The 24,211-nt window shown below is 44.6% G+C and overlaps 1 protein-coding gene across 4 annotated transcripts in view; it reads left to right on the top strand.

The window, feature by feature from the left end:
• The first annotated feature begins 1,791 nt into the window (after positions 1–1,791).
• Positions 1,792–24,211, top strand: part of HIVEP1 (HIVEP zinc finger 1) — a 365,398-nt gene continuing 342,978 nt past the window's right edge. For 2 of the 4 annotated variants that reach the window (XM_033934667.1, XM_033934663.1), the window contains exons 1-2: positions 1,792–2,059; positions 4,871–5,017. In XM_033934667.1, coding sequence (XP_033790558.1) covers positions 4,978–5,017 — 40 coding nt within the window. In that variant the 5' untranslated portion in view covers positions 1,792–2,059; positions 4,871–4,977. Of the gene's footprint in view, positions 2,060–2,529; positions 2,609–3,052; positions 3,294–4,870; positions 5,018–24,211 lie in introns of those variants that run through there. The other 2 variants (XM_033934665.1, XM_033934666.1) reach the window with 2 other exon arrangements.

Genomic DNA, 24,211 nt, shown 5'->3' with positions numbered 1-24,211 from the left:
GTACAGTGGTACCTCGGTTTACGAGTGCACCGGTTTGTGAGTGTTTTGCAAGACGAGCAAATCATTTACAAACTTGGTGCCTCGTAAAACGAGCTCGCCTCGCTGTACGAGCGCCCCCCCTACGATCCTACATTCTCCCCCCCCGAGCATTGCAATGACATCCCTTACCCCAACTGGGCACTAGTGCCGGTGCCCGAAGATCCTCCCTCTTCTGGCGCGGCCTAGGCTTGGCGGTGCGTCGGAGATCCTCCCTCTTCTGGGCTGGGCTGGGCTGGACTGGCTTTGAGCATTTGCGCATGCTCAAAGCCTTCTGGTCTCGCTCTCTCTGAGATTCTGAATCTGAGAATCTCGGAGAGCGAGACCAGAAGGCTTTAAGCATGCGCAAATGCTCAAAGCCAGTCCCGCCCAGCCCAGACCAGAAGAGGGAGGATCTCCGATGCACCGCCCAGCCTAGGCTGCGCCAGAAGAGGGAGGATCTTCGGGCACCGGCACCGGTGCTGGTGCCCAGTCAGGGTAAGGGATGTCATTGCCATGCTCGGGGGGAGGGATGTAGGATCGCGGTGGAGGGGGGGGGGCAGCGCAAGCGGGGGAAGGATGCCAGTTTGCAGGGGGGGATGCCGGATTGCGGGGAGGAGTATGGAGCAGCATCAGTGGCCTCAAGGGGGGGGGGAATGGAGCAGCGCCGGTATCCTCGGGGGGGGGGGGGGAGGAGGTGTGAATGCTGGGTGGAAGAAGTGTGGAACAAGGCTCAGCAAGAGGAAAAGGGGAGACTGCTCAAAATGGGGAGAGGAACAATGAGAGTGCAGGTGGCAGGGGTGGAGGTTGTATCTGGTGAATTTGCAAGGCTGTCGGCAAGAAAACTAGTTGTTTGCTGTCTGCTAGAGAAGGGGGAAAGGTGGAACCAATCAAAGTGAGTTCCCCTTACTTCCTATGGGGAAACTTGCTTTGATATACGAGCAATTTGGTTTACGAGCATGCTTCTGGAACAAATTATGCTCGTAAACCAAGGTTCCACTGTATTAGATACTGTATTTCAGGTTGCTCCCACCTCACACCAAAGTGAATCCAACCCAGGGTCAGTGTGCCCATCTGCACCAAACAATAACTTGATGAATTTTGCACCACTCCAATAAACCAGGCTCAGGTATTCCCAACATCCAAGCTGCAATATACTGTATGGGAAACAGAAAACTGTAAGCAGCTGGGAAACTGGAAAGGTGGCACAAATTTAGAGAAGCTGGCCTTTGATTGCTATTCACTACTCTTGAATGATTCATAGAAAGCCTTCTCCTGAAGTTCATCTGAGAAAAATTAGCCTTCCTTGGACAGGTTTGTTTTGCTATATAGCCTTTGTCCCTGTGAAAGGCTCTGCACAGGAGCTGCCCTAGTATTGTTAGCCTGTCTGTCAGATTTACTACCTTTCTTGGTAGCTTTAGTCGAAGCTAAACCACTGCATCAATGTGAGACACAGTCTGCAGAGCTTCAGCACCTATGACTGCACTCAGCTGGAAGACCTTGGATGCAAGAACACCCAAGCAGTTCTCAGCAAAGTCGTGCAGTTCCTTGCTAATTTTTGTTGTTAGTTTCCATAATGTGGCAGAGCAAGCAGGGAAGGAAGGCAGCATGCAGTGAGTGCAGAGATCAGGAGAAAGGCAGTATCAAACAAGCGTGGAGAGCACCATCCTCAACAGGAACCAGGTTTTCAGCTTAACCCACGTTTCTGAGTAGCAAGCCCCACCCCAAGAGACACTGCATAAAAACAATGATCAGCCATGTCCGGAAAATCCGGAAATGGGGGGGGTGTTGATAGAATCATCACTTGAAGTTGGGGGGTGCTCTGAACAAAAGTTTACAGAGTGGAACCACTTGCCTACCCGAGTCTTTTGACTCAGTTTGCTGGTAATCAAGATGAAAGCGAAAGCAGAAGGGCACAGCCCTGGGTCTCCCACGGCAGTTTACTGTTGTGCATCGGCGCACAGAGCGAGAGAAGAACCCACGCTGTTCGTTGTAACTTGGTTCAAGCTGCTGCAAAATCCAAACATGCTGGTTTCAGCAGGAGGTAAGCGTGACTCTGAGCAAAAAAAGCCCCTAGCTCAGGCACTTCTCCTCGCAGCAGGGAGCCTGCCCTTGGCGGGGAAGGCTCTTGGATTATTTACAGCTCCCTCCCCTCCAAGCCTGTGGGTGCACGAGTGCCCTCCACCAGCGTACCCTTTTCAGTTACCTCTATTTCCTCTTTACTATTCTGGATTAGCATTTAATCTTAGTAAATAATAACGCCCGTGTTGCATCGTTTACTTTTCTCTAACTTCCCAGATCGAGCCAACTTTAGGGACTTTTCTCACTTCCTCCCTTTCCGTCCCGGTGTGAGCACAGGGTTAGAGTTTCTCGGGGAAACCCGAGGGGAGGGGGGCGGGGAGAGGGCGTGACCTGCCGCAGTGGCAGAGAGAGGAACCTCCGGGAATCTCCGGCAGTCACAGCCCTTGTGCATAAAAGGGAGAAAGTGTACAAAGCAAGGGAGGAGGAGGAGGGGGGGGGGGGCAGGGAGATCCTCGACGGCCACGGAACGCGCCACGCCTATCCTCATCACATCACCGCAAAGAAGAGTCTCGTAAGTTTGTTGACGTGACCATTTTTTTTTTTTTTTTTTTTGTGACTTGCGTTGCCAAAGTAATAAAAAAATGAACCAGGTAGCGATAGCCGTAAAATAGAATAAAAGAGCGCACATTTACTTTGATCGGCTGCAGTAATTTTCCTCAGTCAGGCTAATGCCCTATTATTTAACTCAACTTTTTCCCCCTTTTAATCTTTGATGTGCTTCTTGTAGAGGCAGTTGCAGTGCGCCCTTCGGAATCCCCCTCTGGTCCACTTCTGGGGTTCCCAGGAGCGTCCCCCCCCCCCTCCCCGGTGAATTTCAGTTATAGGGGGAGGGACCAGAGAGGGAGGGAGGAAGGGGAGAGAGAGAAAAAAAAAAAAAGAAGGGGGATGGGCAGGAGACCCGATGACGTCACTAGCCCGGCCCGCTTCCTGCAACAGAAAGTGAGAGAAAGGAGAAAAGAAAATTAAAAGCCAAACGGATTCTCCCCTTCCTCAATAATAAGAATCCTTGCCGCTCCTCCCCTCCTGCTGGCAGGAGGGGGGTGACATGAGATGGTGGAAGTCCTTTCTTCAACCCCCCCCTCCCCTTGTCTCTCTTCGCCGGTGACTCTGTGACCTCAGCCCCGGCCACGACCCCCGGCGCCCCCGCCCCCCGCCGAAGAGCCTTTGCCAGCCTTGAGCAGCCTTGAGCAGCCGTTGTAAGTAAGAACTGGAGGGGTAGCAGGCTGTGTCCAGCACTGCAGGGGGGGGGGTGGGGGGGGAGGGGGACAAAGCTCGTGCAGTACCAAGGGAGGGGGGCTCACCGGGGAAGTGAAGAAGAGCTGACGGGGGTGCCATGACCGGCAGCAGAGCAGTGGCCCGTCAATTTTCTTCCTTTATTACTAATTACTTTTATGTGCGTGTGCCTGTGTTTTTGTTTATAATGCTGTGTCGTTGTGAGAAACCCTCCCCCCCCCCCATCCCTGCAATAAGATAAGACGCTACAAAAATCATGCACAGGCAGAAGCTGCCCCCTTGTCCTTGGAATGATTCTTGCTCCTTTAGGGGGAGAGGATTGGTCCCCCCTGTCTTCTGGGTGATTCTTGTTTATTGGGGAGGGGGGGGGGAGCACGGTTGCCCCTCCCCCACCGTCCCAGTGGTGGCCTTTCTTGAAGATTACCTATCCTAGCCCGACCGACCCCTGGCTGTCTGACTGCTTGTGCAGCCTCACAGGCAGCCGCCTCCATCTCTTCTTTCTCTGCGCTCGGGTTTCTGCTTTGTGCAGCTCAGCCTTGCAGAGGGGTTTTCCCAGGCTCCTCCCTCTGGATTCATTCATGTTTTTTTTTTTTCCCCCCTATGCAAGTATCTTCAACAGTTTTCTATCATGTCGCTTCATGTTTTCCACTGTCTACATATTTTTTTTTTCTTTGGAGGAAGAATGTCAACCATCCTTCCTTCCCCCGACCAAACCAGCTAAAAATCGACCCTGGTTCAGATCCTGTGCAGATTCATTGCCTGCTGTTTTTCCAACATAGAAGAAAGAACTGTTTGCCTAAAGATTTTGTTTTTAATTCACCATAGGGCAGGCTAAAGTGCATACAAAAATGGTAACAGTAATATTGACTGGGTTCTGGCTATGCTGTCCAATGTTTATTTCATTAATAACAGGTAGGGGAGGTGTATGATAGCTGACTCATCTTGGACAGCATTGTTCAAGAAATCAAATAAATATCGTGTAATATTACAAGTGACCTGTGTAAACAGTGATCTATCCTGTGTGCATGGCTCTGCAGTATTTTTCTGTTTGTTTACCATGTGCAATTAAGATGAAACCTTGAGATTATAGATGAGTTACTTAGATTAGCTCATTGTTTTCAGACATTTTTTTGTGTGGCGCTCTATTTTCTCAATCACTATTGCAGTGTGGTAAAAAAAAAAAAAAGAAAAGAATAACAGAACAGGAGATTTGTAGTACAGGCACATTTGTGGGCTGTGAACATGTGATTCATAAAATCATGAATGATAGAGGGGCGAGCTGGCGAGATTTTCTTGTGAAGGATACTGGTGATTTTGTTTTGCTTGTAAGGTGTGTGTGTGTGTAAGACTAGTATTTTCCGTGAACCCCCCTCCCCCTTCTGCCTTTTTTTCCCCCCCTATTATCGTTTTATGTGCAACAACTGCAGACAGGGCTGCAAATTTGAAAGCTCTTAACAAAGATGAATAAACAGATTTGGAAGAAGGCATTTCTGTGTTCTGATTTTTGTCTCTCTCTCCACCCCTTGTTTCTTCTGTTCAGCTGCTTGGGTTAGTTGAAGCACTTGGAGGGTTTATGGAGGCTTCTCTTCGCCAGGTCTGCGCTCCATTTTTGAGAAGAAAAATCTGGCTCTGATAGGAAAGGGGATCATGCCTCGGACAAAACAGGTGCACCCCAAAAACCTGAGAGGTAAGGAAGCGTTTTACTTGGCAGAAAACATTTTCAGTGAGTGCTAATGCCTCAGTAGAGCATACTGAAGCGTTGTGGTTGAGATGCAGTGAGTTAAGAGAAAGGACAGTGCATTCTTAAAACATGGAGGGGCACTGCTATTTTAGCTTGAACTGTAGGTGTTCAGGGTTTAGAAAAGAGCTTCTCAGCAAGGTTTAGCACTGATGATCTTTGTAGTCATTCACTGAGGGGAATGACATGCGTGACCGCTCTAATTTATGAGCAGTTTTGCTTAGAGAACTTTTATTTACTAGGCTACCTTGTTCAGCTATTACTCATAGGAACATTTGACTCTTAGAGCGAGAGGACACAGCACTGATTTCTAACAGTCGATGGGAGGACTTTAGATGTTCTTACGGTGTGGAATGCTTTTCTTTCCCCTTCTATAAATGGGAAAATAGTCTGTCATCGGATGCTAAAAGAAACTTGTTTTTCTTCATCATAGCAGTTGTTTGGTGTAGCTTTTGCAGTAGAAAGTACTGATTCGGTTTTAATAGATTAAAGTGGATATTGTGTTTCCTGTAGAAAAAAACCATTTTTTTCTTAACAAGTTTAATAACAAAACACGTTTCCTTTGATCTTTGGAGGGTCAGTTTTTCTGGCCTGTTTCATTTTTATGCATGTAACTAAAGCCACCTCCAGTTCATTCTCTGAAGGAACAATGGTGCGTTCTAGGTTTGGGTTGCCATTTAAACCAGAAATTTATCTGCATTATTAAAAAAAAAAAAAAAAATGGAGCAAACTATTAGCAATAAATAAGCATACAGGCAGGACCATTTGACCAATCACATTTCTCAGTTTGAATGCTTGTTCAGGCAGTCCGTTTAGTAAAGATTTGCCTTCCTGAGTATTAATGGGCCTTCTGCATGTTGCAGTGCATATAAATGAAATAAAGTGCTTTTAATGTTTACACGACCATTTTTAAAGATCTGTGCAACTAAAAGCTCACTGCAGTGCAAACAGATGCTTTTGTGATGATGCAAAACCAGTGTACTGCTTATGAAATTCATGTTTACTACAGAGATAAAAATAAGTATTTGTAGCAGTGCCCAGAGATTTCCTTCAGTGAGTAATCTAATGACCCTGAAGCTATCAAATGATTAGGTTAACCCTTTGCCATAAAACTACACTGTAGATGGGGACCTGGCCCCAATAATAGTGTTTATTGGCAATAGATTACTTTGGCAATAGCAACTTTGTTTTCCAAAGAAGTGTCTTGTCACTGCTACCTATGATTTTTTTTAATGAAGTTGCTGTTTTTGAAGAAGTTTATGGTGAAAAACTGACTAATACAGTAGTGTACATCAGAGAATATTATGTTCTTGATGGCTGGTTGAATCCTTCATTTTCTTTATTCAACTGAATTTTTTTAAGAGCTGTAATTAAGCTATTTTAAGCACAATATTTTCTGGCAGTAAATCCCTATGTGTGAGTTTATTGAATACCCTTAACCAGTGGTCTCAAACCTGCGGCCCGGGGGCCACATGCAGCCTGCCAGGTATTATTTTGAGGCCCTCAGTATGTTTATCATAATCAAAAAGTAAAATAAAACAGTTTCTAGATCATATGGCTCTTTAGCTATAAATGACAATATTATTATTAAGACTTAGGCAAAAGGAAAGATTTATAAAATATAAAGAGTTTTACCTCATGCAAAATTGTCATTTCTTTAATAAGACATTAACTGTTTTTTTTCTGAGGCCCTCAAAGTACCTACAAATCCAAAATGTGGCCCTGCAAAGGGTTTGAGTTTGAGACCACTGCCCTTAACTGAGGGAAGGCATTAATGCATAAGAAAAGCCCTGCTGACCCTTGGTGCTATTAAAATCATCATTTATTTTTTTTTTTCAAGTTGCCTGGGCTCCCTGTTGGCATCTTAGTAAAACTCTGAAATGAGCATATTTCAGCCATAGGTCATCCTGTAGGGCCTGGTTGTTTAAACCCTGCATCGGTGACCAAGCGCAAAATAGAGTTGACTCACAGTAGTTTGCTATGATTTATAAGCGTGTCGTAAGACGAGGAGGTGTGGCATTCCACACCTATATCAGATGCATGTGAAAGGTTTGGTTTCATTACTACATACAGTGTTTAAACAAGTATGCTGTTTGTACACTTTATTGAAGGGTCCTGGAAGAAGGTGAGGCAATAATTTACCTTATCTGACTGTATTTCACTTACCCTACTTTACAAAGCCGTGCCAGCGGCTGCCACTGTGGTAACTGCTCCAAAGCCCAAAGGGATTTCAAGGGCTTTGGACGTGCTAGCATGGCTTTGTGAAAAAGGGGGTTAATTGTGAACTGGGTTAGGGTCATAGCAGCAGAAATAGCTAGTGTCCATTCCTCTTTAAATGTGGGACAGGCATTGTTCTCACAATGAGGACACAAAACAGGTCCCAGTACGGAAACATTTATAGAAGAGGGAAGTTTTTTGTTTTTTTTTACAAGTTTTTCTGTATCTGATATCAAAATAAACAAAGAAACAACCCACTTCAAACCCTCAAATACATCTAGATGCCATCCTAATGATAGCAGAAAAAATGTGTTTAAAAATAACCCCACCTATTCCTTGTTTACCTGTGGCTGAACATGCAGGTTCAAAAATTGGGTAATAGGTCGTTTTTAAATTTGCTTTTTTTCTTACTTAAGCTTGACCCATTTTATTATCCTGTCCAGGCATTGAATACATCAGATTAAGCCAGTAGCAGATGACCATGATCTTGCAGAGCCATGACCCAGTCAAGTTTTCAAGATTCCCACAATGGATATTCATGAATTGAGTTGCATGAACTTCCCCCATTGCTTGGAAATAGATCTCGTGCAAATTCATTGTGGAAATCTTGAAAACCTTACTAGGTTGTGGCCTTCAAGGACTGTGGTTGCCCACCCCTGGCTTAACAGCTCTGGGATATAAGAAACTTGCTTCATGACCATAGTTCTGATATGACCTTGGATAGTGACAGAGTAATGCTGCAGCTTTGGTAACTAAGAAAACTACTCTCTCTCATCAGTTCCATGTGCTGAGTGTGGTATAGAAGCACATATATCATGTATCTCTTCCAATTAAATGAAAGCAAAAAAAAAAAAAAAAAGACCAATGATTATTCATATCCTAATGGCAATAAAGCATTCCAAATTGAGCTTCATTAGATATTCCAAAAATGACTTGCTTGAAACTTGTTCTCTTAGCATTGTGCCTCCTATATCCAAGCTGTGTGTGTTGGCCAGATAAAAGCCTCCCCCCTGTCCTGTCTCTATTATATTGTTGAGTTTTCAAAGTACCTTTTCTTCCCAGTATGACCCCAGTACAGTATACTTTGCAGCATAAAATGGCACAAGTGGATTTCTCAAAATGTTTTCTTCCCATTGTCCTGGTTGTATACTGCATTTTGCTCTAGTCCTAGTTTCCTCCTTGATGCCTTGAGTGAAAAGGAGTTGATCAACAAATGTAACTGTCAACATACAATTTTCTCTAGCTTTTTTATGGAATAAATACATATTATAGTCCCTATTTCTCATGTGCTGTGGTGTTTCAGATCCCCCTTTTTCTTTTGGACTTGAGGGTAAGAAGTTCTCGGGGAAAGTCGTTTATACTGTATTTGTATATTGGGTGCCTTGGGAGGTTGTGATAAGTTAATGCAGTTGCTACCTGTGCTAATTATCAATCGTCACATTATTTGCAGCATCAGCAATGGGAATGTTCAAAAATATTTAGAATTCATTTCTCCACAGAGCAGTGGAGCGAGTGTGATTAGTTTAACTGTCCACAAAGGAAGTTGTGGTTAGAAGTATCTCTATATTTAAAAAGCTGTAGATATGTGTCAATGCTGATTTATGCATATGAGAAGAACATGATTTCTCGACTCTCCACAAACATGGTGCGAAATAAATCACCTTGGTCATTCTTAGATTCATATGTTCATTCTAACCAGTAGACACTTCTGCCTCTTTATCTATCTATCTGTCTCTCTCCTTCTCTCTCTCTCTCCCTCTTTCTTTCCTTCTCTCTTATTTCATTCTCTCTGCTTTTCTGCCTTTCATATATCTTCTATTAGCAGTTACGCATACCCTGGATTCTTTTATTAATCTGGTTGTATATAAATGACTGTAAATAAGGACTTTTTCTACACCAATATTTCTTATTCAGATTTTGTGTGTTTGAACTGCTTTCTGTATATTTCTTATAATATTAATAAAAATTATTGAACTAAAAAAAAAAAAAAAAAAAAGAAAGCCACTGTTTGCGGCTGTAGATGGCCAGTTAAAAAAGTTTCAAAGAGGCATGCTTTGGGTGTGCTAAAAATATATTCGCTGGGAATACATGTATATTTAATAATTCCCTCGCAGCTTTTGTACCAGCTCCAAGTCATAGAAGCAGGGTAGATTTGATTCAAATCAAATCGATTTTTACATTATGATTTAAACACTAGTTAGAAAGACTTGATTTAAATTATGGTTTTCTTGTATTATTCACTGCCACTCAGTACTGCTCAAAAATAGAATATAGTATTTGCTTGTTTCAACTCTTTATTTTTTATAACAATTGTTTCAAAATGATGGTAACATGCAGTAATAACAAATATATTTTTGCTCAAATATGACAATTCTTCAAGACAGTTTTTAAGAAATATGATGAAATAAAACATTTCTCAACCTGAAGATCCTGCCTGTTCAAACATGTTCTTTTTATCATCTTCATCAAAGCATTTCTCATGATGTTTTTTTTAATTTATTGCAGTGTTTGCATTTTGCACACATGCCTGCCTTACCCATAGGTAGACATTAAAATATTCCCAAACTGGGTCTCTTTTACGGCCTGCTGCCATTATAGGTTTTCTTCTCCAGGCTATACATATAAAGATCCCAAGACTTGTGGAGTATTCTGCTCAAAAGGTTTCACTTTCAATCATTTTTTTTCTTCTTGCCCCTCCCTCCTCACACTTAAGCTCCTTGTGCAGATATATAATAAACTCAGAACATAAGAGGAAGGGGTTGATTCTGTGTACATTGTTTTGCAAAGAAACAATGGGGCTAAGGTCCCTGTCTCAACTCTCTCTATTTTATAACATGTTTGCTATGGAGAAGCAGCATGTTATCTCTGCAGATACAAATTCACAGTTTTGAGAAATGCTAAACCAGACATCTGTGATATCTTCTAGACAGAAACATTGACATTATGAATGGATTAATAGAATTCATTTACTCCAAAAATTAAACATTGTATGAATATACAGTCTCATGCTACATAATTAAAAACTAATCCTTATTTCATGATGAATAACTTTTGGACTATAATGTATCTTAAATAGATTTTTCCTCAAAAAAGCATTTTGTTTCAAAAAAAATCTGATTTTTTTTTTTTAAATCATCAATTTTTATCCATCCTGCATAGAAGTGTTCATTTCAGCCAGGGATTTAAGGGAAGAAGTTATCAAGCTGCCTTACGGCTTTATAATCATGTTTGTCACTTTATGTGATATAGGGCCCAATTTGACAAAATGTACCATAGCAGTCTTTAAAATTTTACTGTGGGTTACAAAACATGCAGAAGCATGACCCCCTAGTGCAGGGGTGTCCAACCTGCGGTTCGAGGGCCGCATGCGGCCCCATGAAGTATTTTGTGCAGCCCCAGTTGAGGGTGATGCAGTGTTTTCCTCTGCTGTCCCCGGGTGTTTACCGTCTTGCCGGCTCCCTCCTTTGTCTTGCTGCAGCATTTGCGTGGCCCCAGAAAAATTATTTTCTGCCAGTGCGGCCCAAGGAAGCCAAAAGGTTGGACACCCCTGCCCTAGTGGTAGTTGTATAAGATTATTACTAGGGATTCCATTTTGTAGCCAGTGCTAGACTGGGCAGGAGTGAATGGGCTCTCCTACCACGATCGTTGCGGTGGGGGGTGGGCAGGTTGCTAGGGCTGCTGAGCTGATTGCGGCAGCCGCGATAAGCTCAGGAGCCCCTATTCGGAACTTATACCTGTTTTGACTTGATCTAAGTTCCGACTGGGCCATCTTCCTAGACTTTTGGTTATAGTTGCTGTATGACTTAAGTATAAGTCAGCCCACCTCCCGCCCTTTCCCCTCCTCTAAAAATGCCTCTTTTCGGTTTAGGCGTTCAGAGGCAGGGTAAAGACCTAAGCTGGTTTTAGATAAGTATAAAACCAGCTTTGATTATCCGTACTTGGAGATCTGTCTTTTTGATTGTCCAAGTATTGATTTAGGCCACTTTTTAAAAAAAAATTATTATTATGAACCCCTTAAGCTTTAGGATAAGCTCATCATGCATCTCAAGGGACCTCCTTAGTCTGTTTTCCACATATCCAGTCAGACCTTTTTTCATCATGGTTGCTTCAGCATCTCAACTTCAATTTTTTTGGGACATTTTTGTTCTGTTGCTGTCTCAGGCAGTGACATACCTGGTGGGGCGGGAAACTGGGATGGAGCACACCCTTGTTTGTCTGGAGTATCCCCTGCATGTGGCCTTTGGTAGTCTCCTGCCCCAGAACAGGAAGTTGACGTCAGAAGGTTGGGGCTGATGGCCACGCATAGGCAGGCCATAGACCCATGATCATTCTGGCACCTCCAGACTCCCTGCACCTGGGACGGACCACTCCCTCCCTGCCCTTGGTTGCAACTGGTCATAGGCACCTGATAATTCCTTAATCTTTTTTAAGGTTAGTTTGGTCTGGACTGTTTTTAGGCCTCAAGCTGCTGATCAGGGTATTTTTGTCATTAATGAATCATGCGATTTTTACTCCGACCATTTTTCCAGATTAGGAATTTGTGGCAGAGAAAAGCAAAGAATAAAGCTTTTGACCAGCTTAGTAACATCAGAATTGGAAGCTTTAGTCTCCATGAGTCAGAGCTGCATCGGATGCTGAGTGTCTGTTACCCTCATCGTGTATCAGTAAATCCCACTGGAAGCAGTCATTGCTTATTTCCTGAAGAAAAAGGATTTAATTTCATCTTCACTGGTGTCAAGGAAACACGATGCGGAATATGAGGTGGAGACTGAGACATCCTAACAGGAAACAGGTGAAACCACCCTCTCAAGATGAAGTATTGCATAAAGAAAACAGTGAAGGTGACCAAATGGGTAAGGTGCCTTATTCTTCAAACAATAGACACGACACGTATGTGTTTTGGCCCTAAGGCCTGAATCAGGAATCTAAATATCAGACAATGCAAGCAAAACATAGGGGTCCTTTTACAAAGGCGCGGTAGCGGTTTAATGTGTGGAATATTGTGCGTTAAACCGCCTACTGCGCTAGTACCTAATGCCTCCATTGACGAGGCGTTAGTATGTTAGGCTGCCGTGGGGGTTAGCGCATGATGAAATGTCCGACGCACTAACCCCCGTAGCATGCCTTGATAAAAGGAATCCATAATATAAAAATAATAATAAACATGGATAAATAAATGGATAAAGGATAAATCAAATCATAAAAAAATGTAATAATGAACAAATATGTCAAATTGAATATTTTAAAGAAGGAATCCTAATGATGATTTCTTCTGTTTGCAAATACATATCATTGGTTCATACGAAAAAAATGCATATTGATATATTAAAAATAATTTCTTTGTCAAATATGTTCTATTACATTTCTTACAATGCCTTTTTACGTGAGGTTGTTTGTCAGATTTTATACTACCTGTCATTTGTACTTTTTACACGTCATCACTAACTATAACTTTAGATGTTTAATTATTTTATTTTAAAATAGGTGTAAAAATAAGAATTGCGATTTTTGAGGTTTCCTCTTAATAAATTTATCAATTATAGATTTTTTTTTTGTAACATATCAACTATTTTCCATATTTCTCATTTCACAATTGATAAGGTTGTATACCTTCCTTCCTCTTATAAAAATTGTTTGTAAAAACCACTGGTGTTAGTGGTATATGAAGAATCAATAACTACTCATAAAAAGGGGGAGGGAACAAAGAAAGCAGGAAAGTAAGGTGGAGAGGAAAAGGAAGATGGAAGGAGGGGTAGAAAAGGAAAGAAATATAAGTGACATAAAGAAAGAGAAAAGAATGAGAAAATGGAGAAGAGAAGGAAGTGAAGAGGAAAACAGAAAAAATGAAGTACAGTGTTCAATTTTCTCTCGGTCACCAGCAGCAACGTAATACTATAAAGATATTGTATGTTGCTCATGTGAAACGCTGTGGAAAAATTCAAAAAAAGAGGGCACAATGCTGTGCTCTAATTGTTCATAAAAAAACAAATAGATTGGGTCATTCGTAGGTCCGGCACACTCAGTCACATGGTATATTGTCAAAAAACATTGGGACATTATTGGGGAAAAATGGTGATAAAAATGGAACATTGTAAATAATGTGTGAAATGTTTAGGAGTGGAAGGAACTAGGGCCGTGTTGAATTAATTTACGTAAGAGCTTCATCCATAAATGATCACAAAGAGCTCTAGGCATGGTAAGGAAACTCTTCATGATGAAGTGCTAGAGAAGAGATCCATATGTAAACTTCATAAAAAAGCTTCTATTGGCTGATAAAATGTAAAATATTAAACAGCTTGTCTTACCTTGGCTGACTTGAAAGTTGCAGACTAAACCTGCATTAGTGAAATGATCAGTGCCAAGCTATAGATACATATTGCCATCTAACATAATAATGATGTTGGTGAACTGCCCAAAAAGTTGTTAAAAAGGTTTTTTTTTAATATATAAGGATTTCATCGGTAAATGATCACAAACAGCGTCATAGTCAGCAGATTCTTTAAAGAGAACAACCCCTCACAATGGAGTTATCTAAATGTAAACTTCATCCATAAATGTAGGTCTAGGCATGGTAAAGAGATCTATATGTAAACTTCATTCATAATAAAGCTTCTATTGGCTGATCAAACATAAACTGTTACATATAAGATATTAAACGGCTTCACTTACTGTAGCTGGTGCAAAAGTTGCTGACTAAACCCGCATTAGTGCCATCAGTGTTTTAAAAGGTTGGTTTTTTTTAATTTTTTTTTTTTTACAGGAATGAAGCATGGCTTGAATGCTAAATTCAATCCCATCCCATCCATGACGCAATATTTGAGAAACCTATTAAAAAAAAACCCCATAAATGAGTGAAGGCATGAAGAAAGGAGTAGGAAGTTAAAAGCATGATGAAAAGGGAACTCTTCTAAAAATATGTTAAAATATTATTTAGGAATGAAAAGCAATTAAAATTGTGTAAAATATTAAATCTACATAAAAACTTCATCTGAAATGATTACAAAAAGCAGCATAATCGGCAAGCTTTTTTAAAAAAGTAGTAGACCACGATATCCTGTTGTGATGTCACTCTGGACACAATAGGGATTTTAGGAAGGGTTTGGAGTTGGCTTCAAGGCTTTCTGAAAAAAATAGATCTTATCAAGTGGTTAGTGACGGCAATTATTCTCATTCTTGGAGCAATCCATGTGGTGTGCACCAAGGTGATCTGTATAAAACACCTCAAAATGGAGTTATCCAAATGTAAACTTTATCCATAAATAAGCATAAGACTAAAGTAATTCTTTTTTTTTTTTTATTCTTTATTCATTTTCAAACTTACAATAAGTGTGACATATGTTCAAACAAATTAACAATAAATACATCACTTAATAATCATCATTGGTATAAAACATAAAACTCTTATCACCCCCCCTTCCCACCCCCCCCTTTCCCACCCACCCTTTCCTACCATATAATCAAATATCAGATTCTTCAGACTGAAGGGGACAACAAGTATGAGGGGGCATTCGGAGAAACTGAAGGGAGCTAGGTTCAAAACAAATGCAAGGAAGTTTTTTTTCACCCAAAGGGTCGTGGACACTTGGAATGCGCTACCGGAGGAAGTGATCAGGCAGAGTACAGTACAGGGATTCAAACAGGGATTGGACGGATTCCTGAGGGATAAAGGGATCATGGGATACTGAGGGAGGAGCTGGGATGTAACACAAGTATAGAAAGCTAACCAGGTAATAAGTATAGACACCCAACCAGGTCGTGCATGTGCAAGACCAGAGGGTTAGGACTTCGATGGGAAGATAGGACTTCAATGAGAAACCAAGGTGGCAAGGGAGCCCCTTCTGGTGATTCAGACAGGTCGTGACCTGTTTGGGCCGCCGCGGGAGCGGACTGCCGGGCAGGATGGACCTATGGTCTGACCCGGCGGAGGCACTGCTTATGTTCTTATAGAATATGTAATAGTAAAATACCCCCTTCCCCCCCTCACTATTGAACTTGTAAATTTAAGGGAAACAATTTAATCTAAACAGTACAATATTTTGTTAATGGCTCCCACACATCTTGAAATTTCCTGAAACATCCCCGCTGTATTTCAATAAATTTCTCCATTTTATAAACATGACATAAAGAATTCCACCAGAAATTATAATTTAATCTACTCCAATCTTTCCAATTATACGTAATTTGTTGAATGGCAACACCAGTCGTCATGAATAATAATTTATTATTGTTTGTAGAAATCTGACTTTTTGCTCTCATTGCCATACCAAATAGCATAGAATCATATGATAATGCCACTGGGTTATCTAATAAACAATTAATTTGGTCCCAAATTGATTTCCAGAAATTCATACATAATGAAGTGCAAGTGGAGTAATCCATATGTAAACCTCATTTATAAATGGATACTAGGCATAGGCACAGCAAAAACAAAGCCCGGATGGTGTGAATAACGAAGAAAGACCTAGCAAAGTTTGAATAATAGTCTGAAATTTGGCAGTTAAAATTTAATGCTAAGAAATGCAAGGTCATGCATTTGGGCTGCAAAAATCCGAAGGAACAGTACAATTTAGGAAGAACTTATGTGAACGACAGAAGAGCGGGACATGGATGTGATTGTATGTGATGATCTTAAGGTGACCAAATGGGTTGAAAAGGTGACAGCGAAAGCTAGAAGAATGCTAGGGTGCATGGGAAGAGGTATGACCAGTAGGAAAAAGGAGGCAATGATGCCCCTGTATAAGACTCTGGTGAAACCTCATTTAGAATAATGTGTACAATTCTGGAGACTGCACCTTCAAAACAATAAAAAGGATGGAGTCTGTTTAGAGGAAGACTACTTAAATGGTGTGTGGCCTTCGTCATAAGGCATATGGGGACAGAGTTAAAGATCTCAATATGTATACTTTAGAGGAATTTCTGGATTCTTTAGGAATCCAGGGTAAAGTCTTTATCCCAGGACAAGCAGGCATGATATTCTCACATGTGGGTGACGTCATCTACGGAGCCCCGATGCGGAAGCATTTTCAAGCAAACTTGATTGAAGATTTAAGTTTGCTCTGCTGCTCCACGCATGCGTGCCTTCCTGCACCACAAGGGGGTGCATCCCCTCGTGGTCTCCAGTTCAAAATTTTCCGCTGAGCCTAGAATTCGTGTTTTTTCAGGCTCTGCCCCAACTGCCTTCTAGCACCGCAATTTTTCTTGTTTTTTCATCGTTTAAGTCGCTGTGCGCAAAAGTTTTTTCTTCTTCAACTTGATTCCTGCTTCATTTGACCGACCCGGAGGCTTCCGGGTCCCCGTGGCCGCGTGGCTACTCGAGCCGTGGCCACTTTCGATTCTATGTCCCGGCCTTTGACCGGCTTTAAAAAGTGCACCCGGTGCGAGCGGCTTCTTTCCATCACAGACCCGCATCGCCGGTGCATCCTCTGCCTGGGGGCCGCTCATCCAACCGACTCCTGCCCCCAGTGCGCTACTTTCCAGAACCGGGCCCTCCGTCGAAGGAAAGCCCGCATGGCGGATCTTTTCGCCCCAGACCAACCCTCTACCTCGGCCTCGAGGTCGGCCCCGGCCTCGGCCCCGGCCTTGACCTCGGCCCCGAATACCTCGGCATCGCCTCGAGACTCGACTCCCAAGTCCTCGGGACAACAGAAAGCCTCGGCTCCGGGTAAGTCCCCTCTTCCCTCTTCAGGTTCTGTACCAACAAAGAAACCAACCTCGGGGACACCGGCGACGCATGGCGGAAGTCCCATGCTTACAGCCCCGACGAAGCCCTCCAAGCCTTCGGGCCGTGCCTCCACCACACGGGAATACTCTGATACGAGGTCGCCCCCGGTGGAGTGCACCGAGGCAGGGGACATGCCTTCGATGCTGTCCGTGCCCGTCTTCTAGGACCTACTCCGAGCGATGATCTCGTCGGAGCTGTCCGCTGCAATGGCCCATCTACAACCGGCCTCTGCCTCGACCTCGACCCCGCATGTGCCAGACCAGCCTGAGCCTCGCGTCGAGCCACCTCGGGGGAAAGTGCGCAAACTTCGCCGCATCTCATCCTCCTCGGACTCCTCGCCGAGTCACCCGAGGCGCTCTCCCTCCACAGACCGCCACAGGGCAAAACGTCGGGCTAAACCGACAGAAACCTCGAACCGCCGTACCTCTAAGAAGGCCCGGGGTTCCCCCACTCTACGAGGCCGTTCACCTACACCTCGTACGGGACCGCTGAGGGTGGCAGAGTTATCACTCTCCAACCCATGCATCCTCCGAACTCCCCCTCGGACCGGGGCTCCGATCCGAGGTCTCGGGCTTTCACCGAGGGAGTCCGGGTCGAGGTCACCGATTCGACATCGATCGGTAGCCCGAACCCCGGCATCGTCTCCGAGGGGCTCCTCGAGACGTCGGAGATCCACGACCCCGGAACACTTTCTCAGTGCTTCCCCGGTCTCGGAGCTTGGATCGGAGCAGGAACCTCGCTACTCGAGAGAAGCCTCCCCTTCCTTCTCCACCCGACGAAGGTCTCGTTCACCGACCCCGCACGGGGCCTCGGGAACATCCCGACCATCCTTCTCACGCTTTGTCCAGGACATGGGCCACGCTTTGAATTTAGACCTCCAGTCCGACTCCAGATACTCTAAAGAGTACCTAGCGGAACTGGATATGCCATCACTGCCCAGAGAGTCCCTTCGCTTACCGCCTAACCCGGTACTCCAACAGGCTCTCTTCAGGAACCTGGAGACCCCCTACATGGTCACAGCCGTGCCCTCCAAAATGGAGGCCAAGTACCGTACAGTACCCTTCCCGGGATTTGAACAACCACAGCTCTCCCACCAGTCGCTGTTAGTAGAATCCTCCTTAAAAAAGGCTCACCCCTCCCGGGTCTCAGCGGCGGTCCCCCCAGGCCGAGAAGGCCGAACCCTAGACAAGTTCGGCAGGAGACTATATCAAAACGCGATGATGGCCTCTAGGGTACAAAGCTACACTTTCACCTTCACATCCTACCTCAAACACCTCATTGGACTACTGAGAGCCTTTGAGACTGACCTACCGGCCTCCCGCCAAGGAGCGTTTAGCCTGCTATTGGAATCCCTCTCCAACCTGCGCCTCCATCTATTCCACGCAGCCTACGATGGTTTCGAACTCTCCTCCAGAGAGGCAGCCTTTGCTATCGCCATGCGCCGACTAGCTTGGCTACGCCTGGTCGACATGGACCCCAACTTACAGGACCGGTTGGCTAACCTCCCCTGCGTGGGAAAAGAACTGTTCGATGACACGATCGAGGCGGCTACAAAACGCCTCTCCGAACACGAACGCTCGTTTGCCTCCCTCGTCCAACAAAAACCCAAACCGCCCACGTCCAGGCCGTATAGGGCCCCTCCGCGCCGCTACCCACAAAAATCCACTCCTGCCTTCTCGCGGCCTCCACCCAGGCGCCCGCAAGCCCACCACCGGGCCATGCCCAAGTCCCAACCGCCTGCGACTACCAAACCATCTCCGTCCTTTTGACGGGATACGTGGAAGGGGGCGGGCCCCCTCCGCCATACTCCCAGGCCTCCTTCCCATCGGGGGTCGCCTAAAAGCCTTTTACCCTCGCTGGGAAAAAATCACGTCGGACGCATGGATCCTTGGCGTGATCTCATCAGGATACTCTCTCAACTTTCGGGCCATTCCTCCAGACAACCCCCCAAGGAATTGCCCTCCCAACCGGACACAGCTACCCCTACTCCTCTCCGAAGCTCGAGACCTGCTTCGCCTGAGAACAGTGGAGGAGGTTCCCCCCGACCAACGGGGGAAGGGCTTCTACTCACGTTACTTCCTGGTACCGAAGAAAACGGGAGACCTATGCCCAATACTAGACTTGAGACGCCTCAACAAATTTCTGGTACGGGAAAAATTTCGGATTCTTTCTACCAACCCTCTACCCCCTGATCGACCAGGGCGACTGGCTCTGCTCCCTCGATCTGAAGGAGGCGTACGCACATATCCCAGTGCACCCTGCTCACCGTAAGTTCTTGCGTTTTCAGGAAGGGGGCTGGCACCTACAATACCGTGTCCTCCCCTTCGGCCTAGCATCGTCACCTCGGGTCTTCACCAAGTGCCTCGTGGTGGTCGCAGCAACCTTACGCTCCCAGGGCCTCCAGGTATTCCCCTACCTGGACGACTGGCTGATCAAAGCCCCGTCCAAGGAAGCGGTTATCTCAGCGACCCAACAGACTATTACCTACCTACAAAGTCTGGGGTTCGAAATAAACTTCCCAAAATCCCAACTACGCCCCTCCCAGTCCCTACAGTTCATCGGGGCCACGCTGGACACGGATCGCCTCCGTTCCTTCCTCCCCCCTCCGCGTCTAGAGGCATTAGTAAGTCTGAGTCGAAGTTTTTCCCTGCTGACCTCGGTATCAGCTCGGCAGATGATGACTCTTCTGGGCCACATGGCCTCCACCGTCCACGTCACACCCTTCGCCCACCTCCATCTGAGAATTCCTCAATGGACCCTAGCCTCTCAATGGCGTCAAGACCGGGACCCGATCCACCGCCCCGTGACAGTGACACCTTCTTTGCAACGATCGCTCCGCTGGTGGGCCGACTCTTCAAATCTTTCCAAAGGTTTGCTCTTCCTCACTCCACCCCACAGCAAGATACTCACCACGGACTCGTCGGAGTACGCTTGGGGAGCCCATCTGGACGGCCTACGCACTCAAGGGATGTGGTCAGCAGAAGACCGTCGCTGCCACATCAACGTGCTAGAGCTTTGGGCCATCTATCTCGCAGCTGTAGCTTTTCAACATCTGCTCCACGACCGAGTGGTTCTCATCCGAACCGACAACCAGGTAGCAATGTACTATGTAAACAAACAAGGGGGAACAGGGTCTTGGTCCCTTTGCCGGGAAGCCCTGCGCCTCTGGAAATGGGCAATCTCCAACAACACCTTCCTTCGAGCGGTGTACATACAAGGAGAACAAAATTGTCTGGCGGACAGACTCAGCTGCCTCCTCCAGCCACACGAGTGGTCACTGCACTCTCAGATCCTACGACAGGTGTTCGAAAAGTGGGGGACGCCTCAAATAGATCTATTTGCATCCCCCCACAACCACAAGCTGCCTCTTCTGCTCCCGGATGTACTCCCCGGACCGGCTCGAGGCCGACGCCTTCCTCCTCGACTGGGAGGGAAGGCTCCTGTACGCATTCCCGCCGTTTCCTCTGATACTGCGGACGCTTGTCCACCTGAAAACAGTACAAGCCACCCTGATCCTGATTGCTCCTCGCTGGCCACGCCAGCCTTGGTTTTCCCTTCTACTTCAACTCAGTGTCAGAGATCCACTGCCTCTGCCTCTGTTTCCCTCTCTACTATCACAGGGTCAGGGTTCGCTGTTAAATCCCAATCTTCAATCTCTTCATCTGAATGCTGGGTTCCTCTCCCCCTGACTGCTCTCCCCGTGTCTCAATCAGTCAAGGAGATATTGGAGGCATCTAGAAAGGCCTCGACGAGAACCTGCTACTCCCAAAAGTGGACCAGATTCTCAACCTGGTGCTCTTCCCACAGCCAGGACCCGGTGTCGATCCCCGTCCCTCTGGTCCTTGACTATTTGCTTCAATTATCTCATTCCGGCCTAAAGACCAACTCCATTCGAGTACACCTCAGTGCGATTGCGGCCTTTCATCAGCCCCTGGAAGGGAAAGCCCTCTCGCTCCATCCCCTCGCTCCATCCCTTAGTCTCTCGCTTCATGAAGGGTCTTCTGAATGTCCACCCTCCTCTCAAACCTCCCCCGGTGGTTTGGGACCTTAACGTGGTTCTGGCTCAACTAATGAAACCTCCATTTGAGCCCCTAGACAAATACCATCCAAAATTCCTCACTTGGAAGGTGATTTTTCCTGCTCGCGCTCACTTCCGCCCGGCGGGTTAGTGAGTTACAAGCTCTGGTAGCGGACCCACCCTTCACGGTATTCCATCACGACAAGGAGGTACTCCGCACCCATCCAAAGTTCTTGCCTAAAGTAGTGTCTGATTTTCACCTCAATCAGTCCATTGTCTTGCCTGTGTTTTTCCCCAAGCCCCACTCTCACCCCGGAGAGGTGGCGCTCCATACTCTTGACTGTAAGAGAGCGTTGGCCTTTTACCTCCAACGCACTCAGTCACACCGGAAAGTCCCACAATTGTTTTTGTCCTTCGACTCAAACCGGTTAGGTCACCCAGTCTCCAAGCGCACCTTGTCCAACTGGCTGGCCGACTGCATCTCCTTGTGCTACGCTCAGGCTGGTCTCACGCTGCATGGTGGAGTAACGGGACACAAGGCTGAGCGATGGCAGCCTCCGTAGCGTTCCTCAGGTTCACACCTATTGAGGAAATCTGCAAAGCTGCCACGTGGTCTTCGGTTCATACCTTCACCTCCCACTACTGTCTGGACTCACTGTCCAGGAGCGATGGCCGGTTCGGCCAATCGGTTTTGCGAAATCTATTTGCTTAAATTGCCAACTTCCCTCCATCCCTTTTCAGTTAGCTTGGAGGTCACCCACATGTGAGAATATCATGCCTGCTTGTCCTGGGATAAAGCACAGTTACTTACCGTAACAGGTGTTATCCAGGGACAGCAGGCATATATTCTCACAACCCGCCCACCTCCCCGAGGTTGGCTTCTCTGCTAGTTAAGTGAACTGGAGACCACGAGGGGATGCACCCCCTAGTGGAGCAGGAAGGCACGCATGCGTGGAGCAGCAGAGCAAACTTAAATCTTCAATCAAGTTTGCTTGAAAATGCTTCCGCATCGGGGCTCCGTAGATGACGTCACCCACATGTGAGAATATATGCCTGCTGTCCCTGGATAACACCTGTTACGGTAAGTAACTGTGCTTTTTGTGGTTTAAAGGATTCTTGGAATCGAGAATTTACCAGGCTAAATTTTAGGATCTACTGGCTCCCCACTTTTTCCTACACTCTTTAATGTGTATCTTCTTTCATTGGGTTACTGGATGAGCAAATTGGGCCTAAAGATGTTTAGCTACGCTGACGATATTACAATAATCATTCCCTGTTGTAATACGCTATCCAACAGCATCCAAGTTATCCAGTCAGTGTTAAACACAATGGAATCTTGGATGCAAGAATTTAAGTTAAAATTAAATCAGGAAAAGACTAAGGGCCTGTTTTACAAAGCTGCGTGGCAACAGCCCTGAAGCCTTTAAATCTGTATGTGCTTTGGGGCCTTTACTGTGCGGCTTTGTAAAACAAGCCCTAAGTTTTTCTTTGAATCATCAAAAAAGATAATTCCAGAATCAACAATTAAGATCAACTCAGTATCATTTCCAATAAACCCTACAATTGAAATCTTGGGAGTGTTTTTTGATCAGAGTCTAACTATGAAAAATCAAATAGATACTGTGGTCCAGAAGAGTTGTTGTTCTCTATGGAAACTCCACACTATCAGCTTATTTTGAGCTACTGCCTTTACACTTTTAGTTCAAACGCTATTACTTAGCATTCTGGACTATTGCAATATTATATATCTGACAAATACAAAGAAAAACTTGGCCTTGGTCCAAAATACAGCAGTTAGAATGATTTACGGACTGAGGAAGTATGATCAAGTAACCCCCTATTACTGTGAGCTACACTGGCTCCCAGTTGAGGCCCAGGTGATTTTTAAGTTGGGATGTTTATACTATAAAGTTGCTTTTGGTGCCGCTCTACTTTACCTTGTTGATAGATTTGTTACTATGATTCACAGGAACAATAGACAATCCCATGCCCTATTTATATTCCCTTCTGTTAAGGGCTGTAAAAATAAGAAATATCGTGGGCACTGTCTTTCCTATCAAACAGCTCAATTTGATAAAGAATTCTGCCCATTACTGACCAGATTAGTATCTTATAAACACTACAGAAAACTTTTCTTTTCTCTAAATTTTAGCTAGCTAATTCTTGGCGTTTTGTATTATCTCTGTATTCACTCGTAGCGTAATCTTTTGTAAACCGTATTGAACTAAGGGTTATGCGGTATAGAAATCTGTTATGTTATGATAAAGATGTTTAAATACCTACGGGGCGTAAATGTGCCTGAGTCAAGTCTTTCATTTGAAAGGAAACTCTGGAATGAGAGGGCATAGGATGAAGCTAAGAAGTGATAAGCTCGGGAGTAATCTAAGGAAATACTTTTTTAACAGAAAGGTTGGTAGATGCGTGGAACAGTCTCCCGGAAGAGGTGGTAGAGACAGAGACTGAGTCTGAATTCAAGAAGGTGTGGGATAGGCATGTGGGATCTCTTGGAGAGAAGAAGAGATAATGGTTACTGTGTATGAGCAGACTAGATGGATCATTTGGCCTTTTTCTGCCATCATGTTTCTACCTGTGAAATAATTTGTGCTGTTAGTACCGAACTATAAATACATGCAATGATGACATTAGTGAACCGTCAAAGATTTTTTTTTTTTTTTTTTACAGGAACAAGGAATGAATTGGGCGCACATTCTAATTGAATCCTGTCTAAGAAACAATTTTTAACAGAAATTTATAAATAACATAATTCAGTAAAAACCAACTTTAAAATAGATATTTAAATCGATAAAATGGGATATGAAATGTTGTTTTATATGAAAAAAAGAGGAGGGGGAAGAAAGATATAAAAGGAAGGGGAAAAGGGGAGACAGAAGAAAAAGGTACGGGGATAAATAAAATGGATGAAATGAGAAAAGGGGGGAGATAGAAGAAAAAGGGAGGAGGGATAAATAAAATGGACGAAATGAGAAAATGTCTAATCCTATTTCTGCACCAAGTTCATTTGGTATGACAGTGTTGTAATTAAAAATTGTTGATTATTAAGTGATATATTTATGGTTATTTGTATGGATATGTTATCACACTTATTATAAGTTTAAAAATGAATAAAGATTTAAAAAAAAAATTGCTATCTTAATTTGATAGTTTTGATAAGAAATTTTTTTATCTT

The sequence above is a fragment of the Geotrypetes seraphini genome, chromosome 2 (genome assembly GCF_902459505.1).
Source record: "Geotrypetes seraphini chromosome 2, aGeoSer1.1, whole genome shotgun sequence".
Taxonomy (NCBI): domain Eukaryota; kingdom Metazoa; phylum Chordata; class Amphibia; order Gymnophiona; family Dermophiidae; genus Geotrypetes; species Geotrypetes seraphini.
This window is presented reverse-complemented; position numbering and strand designations above follow the sequence as displayed.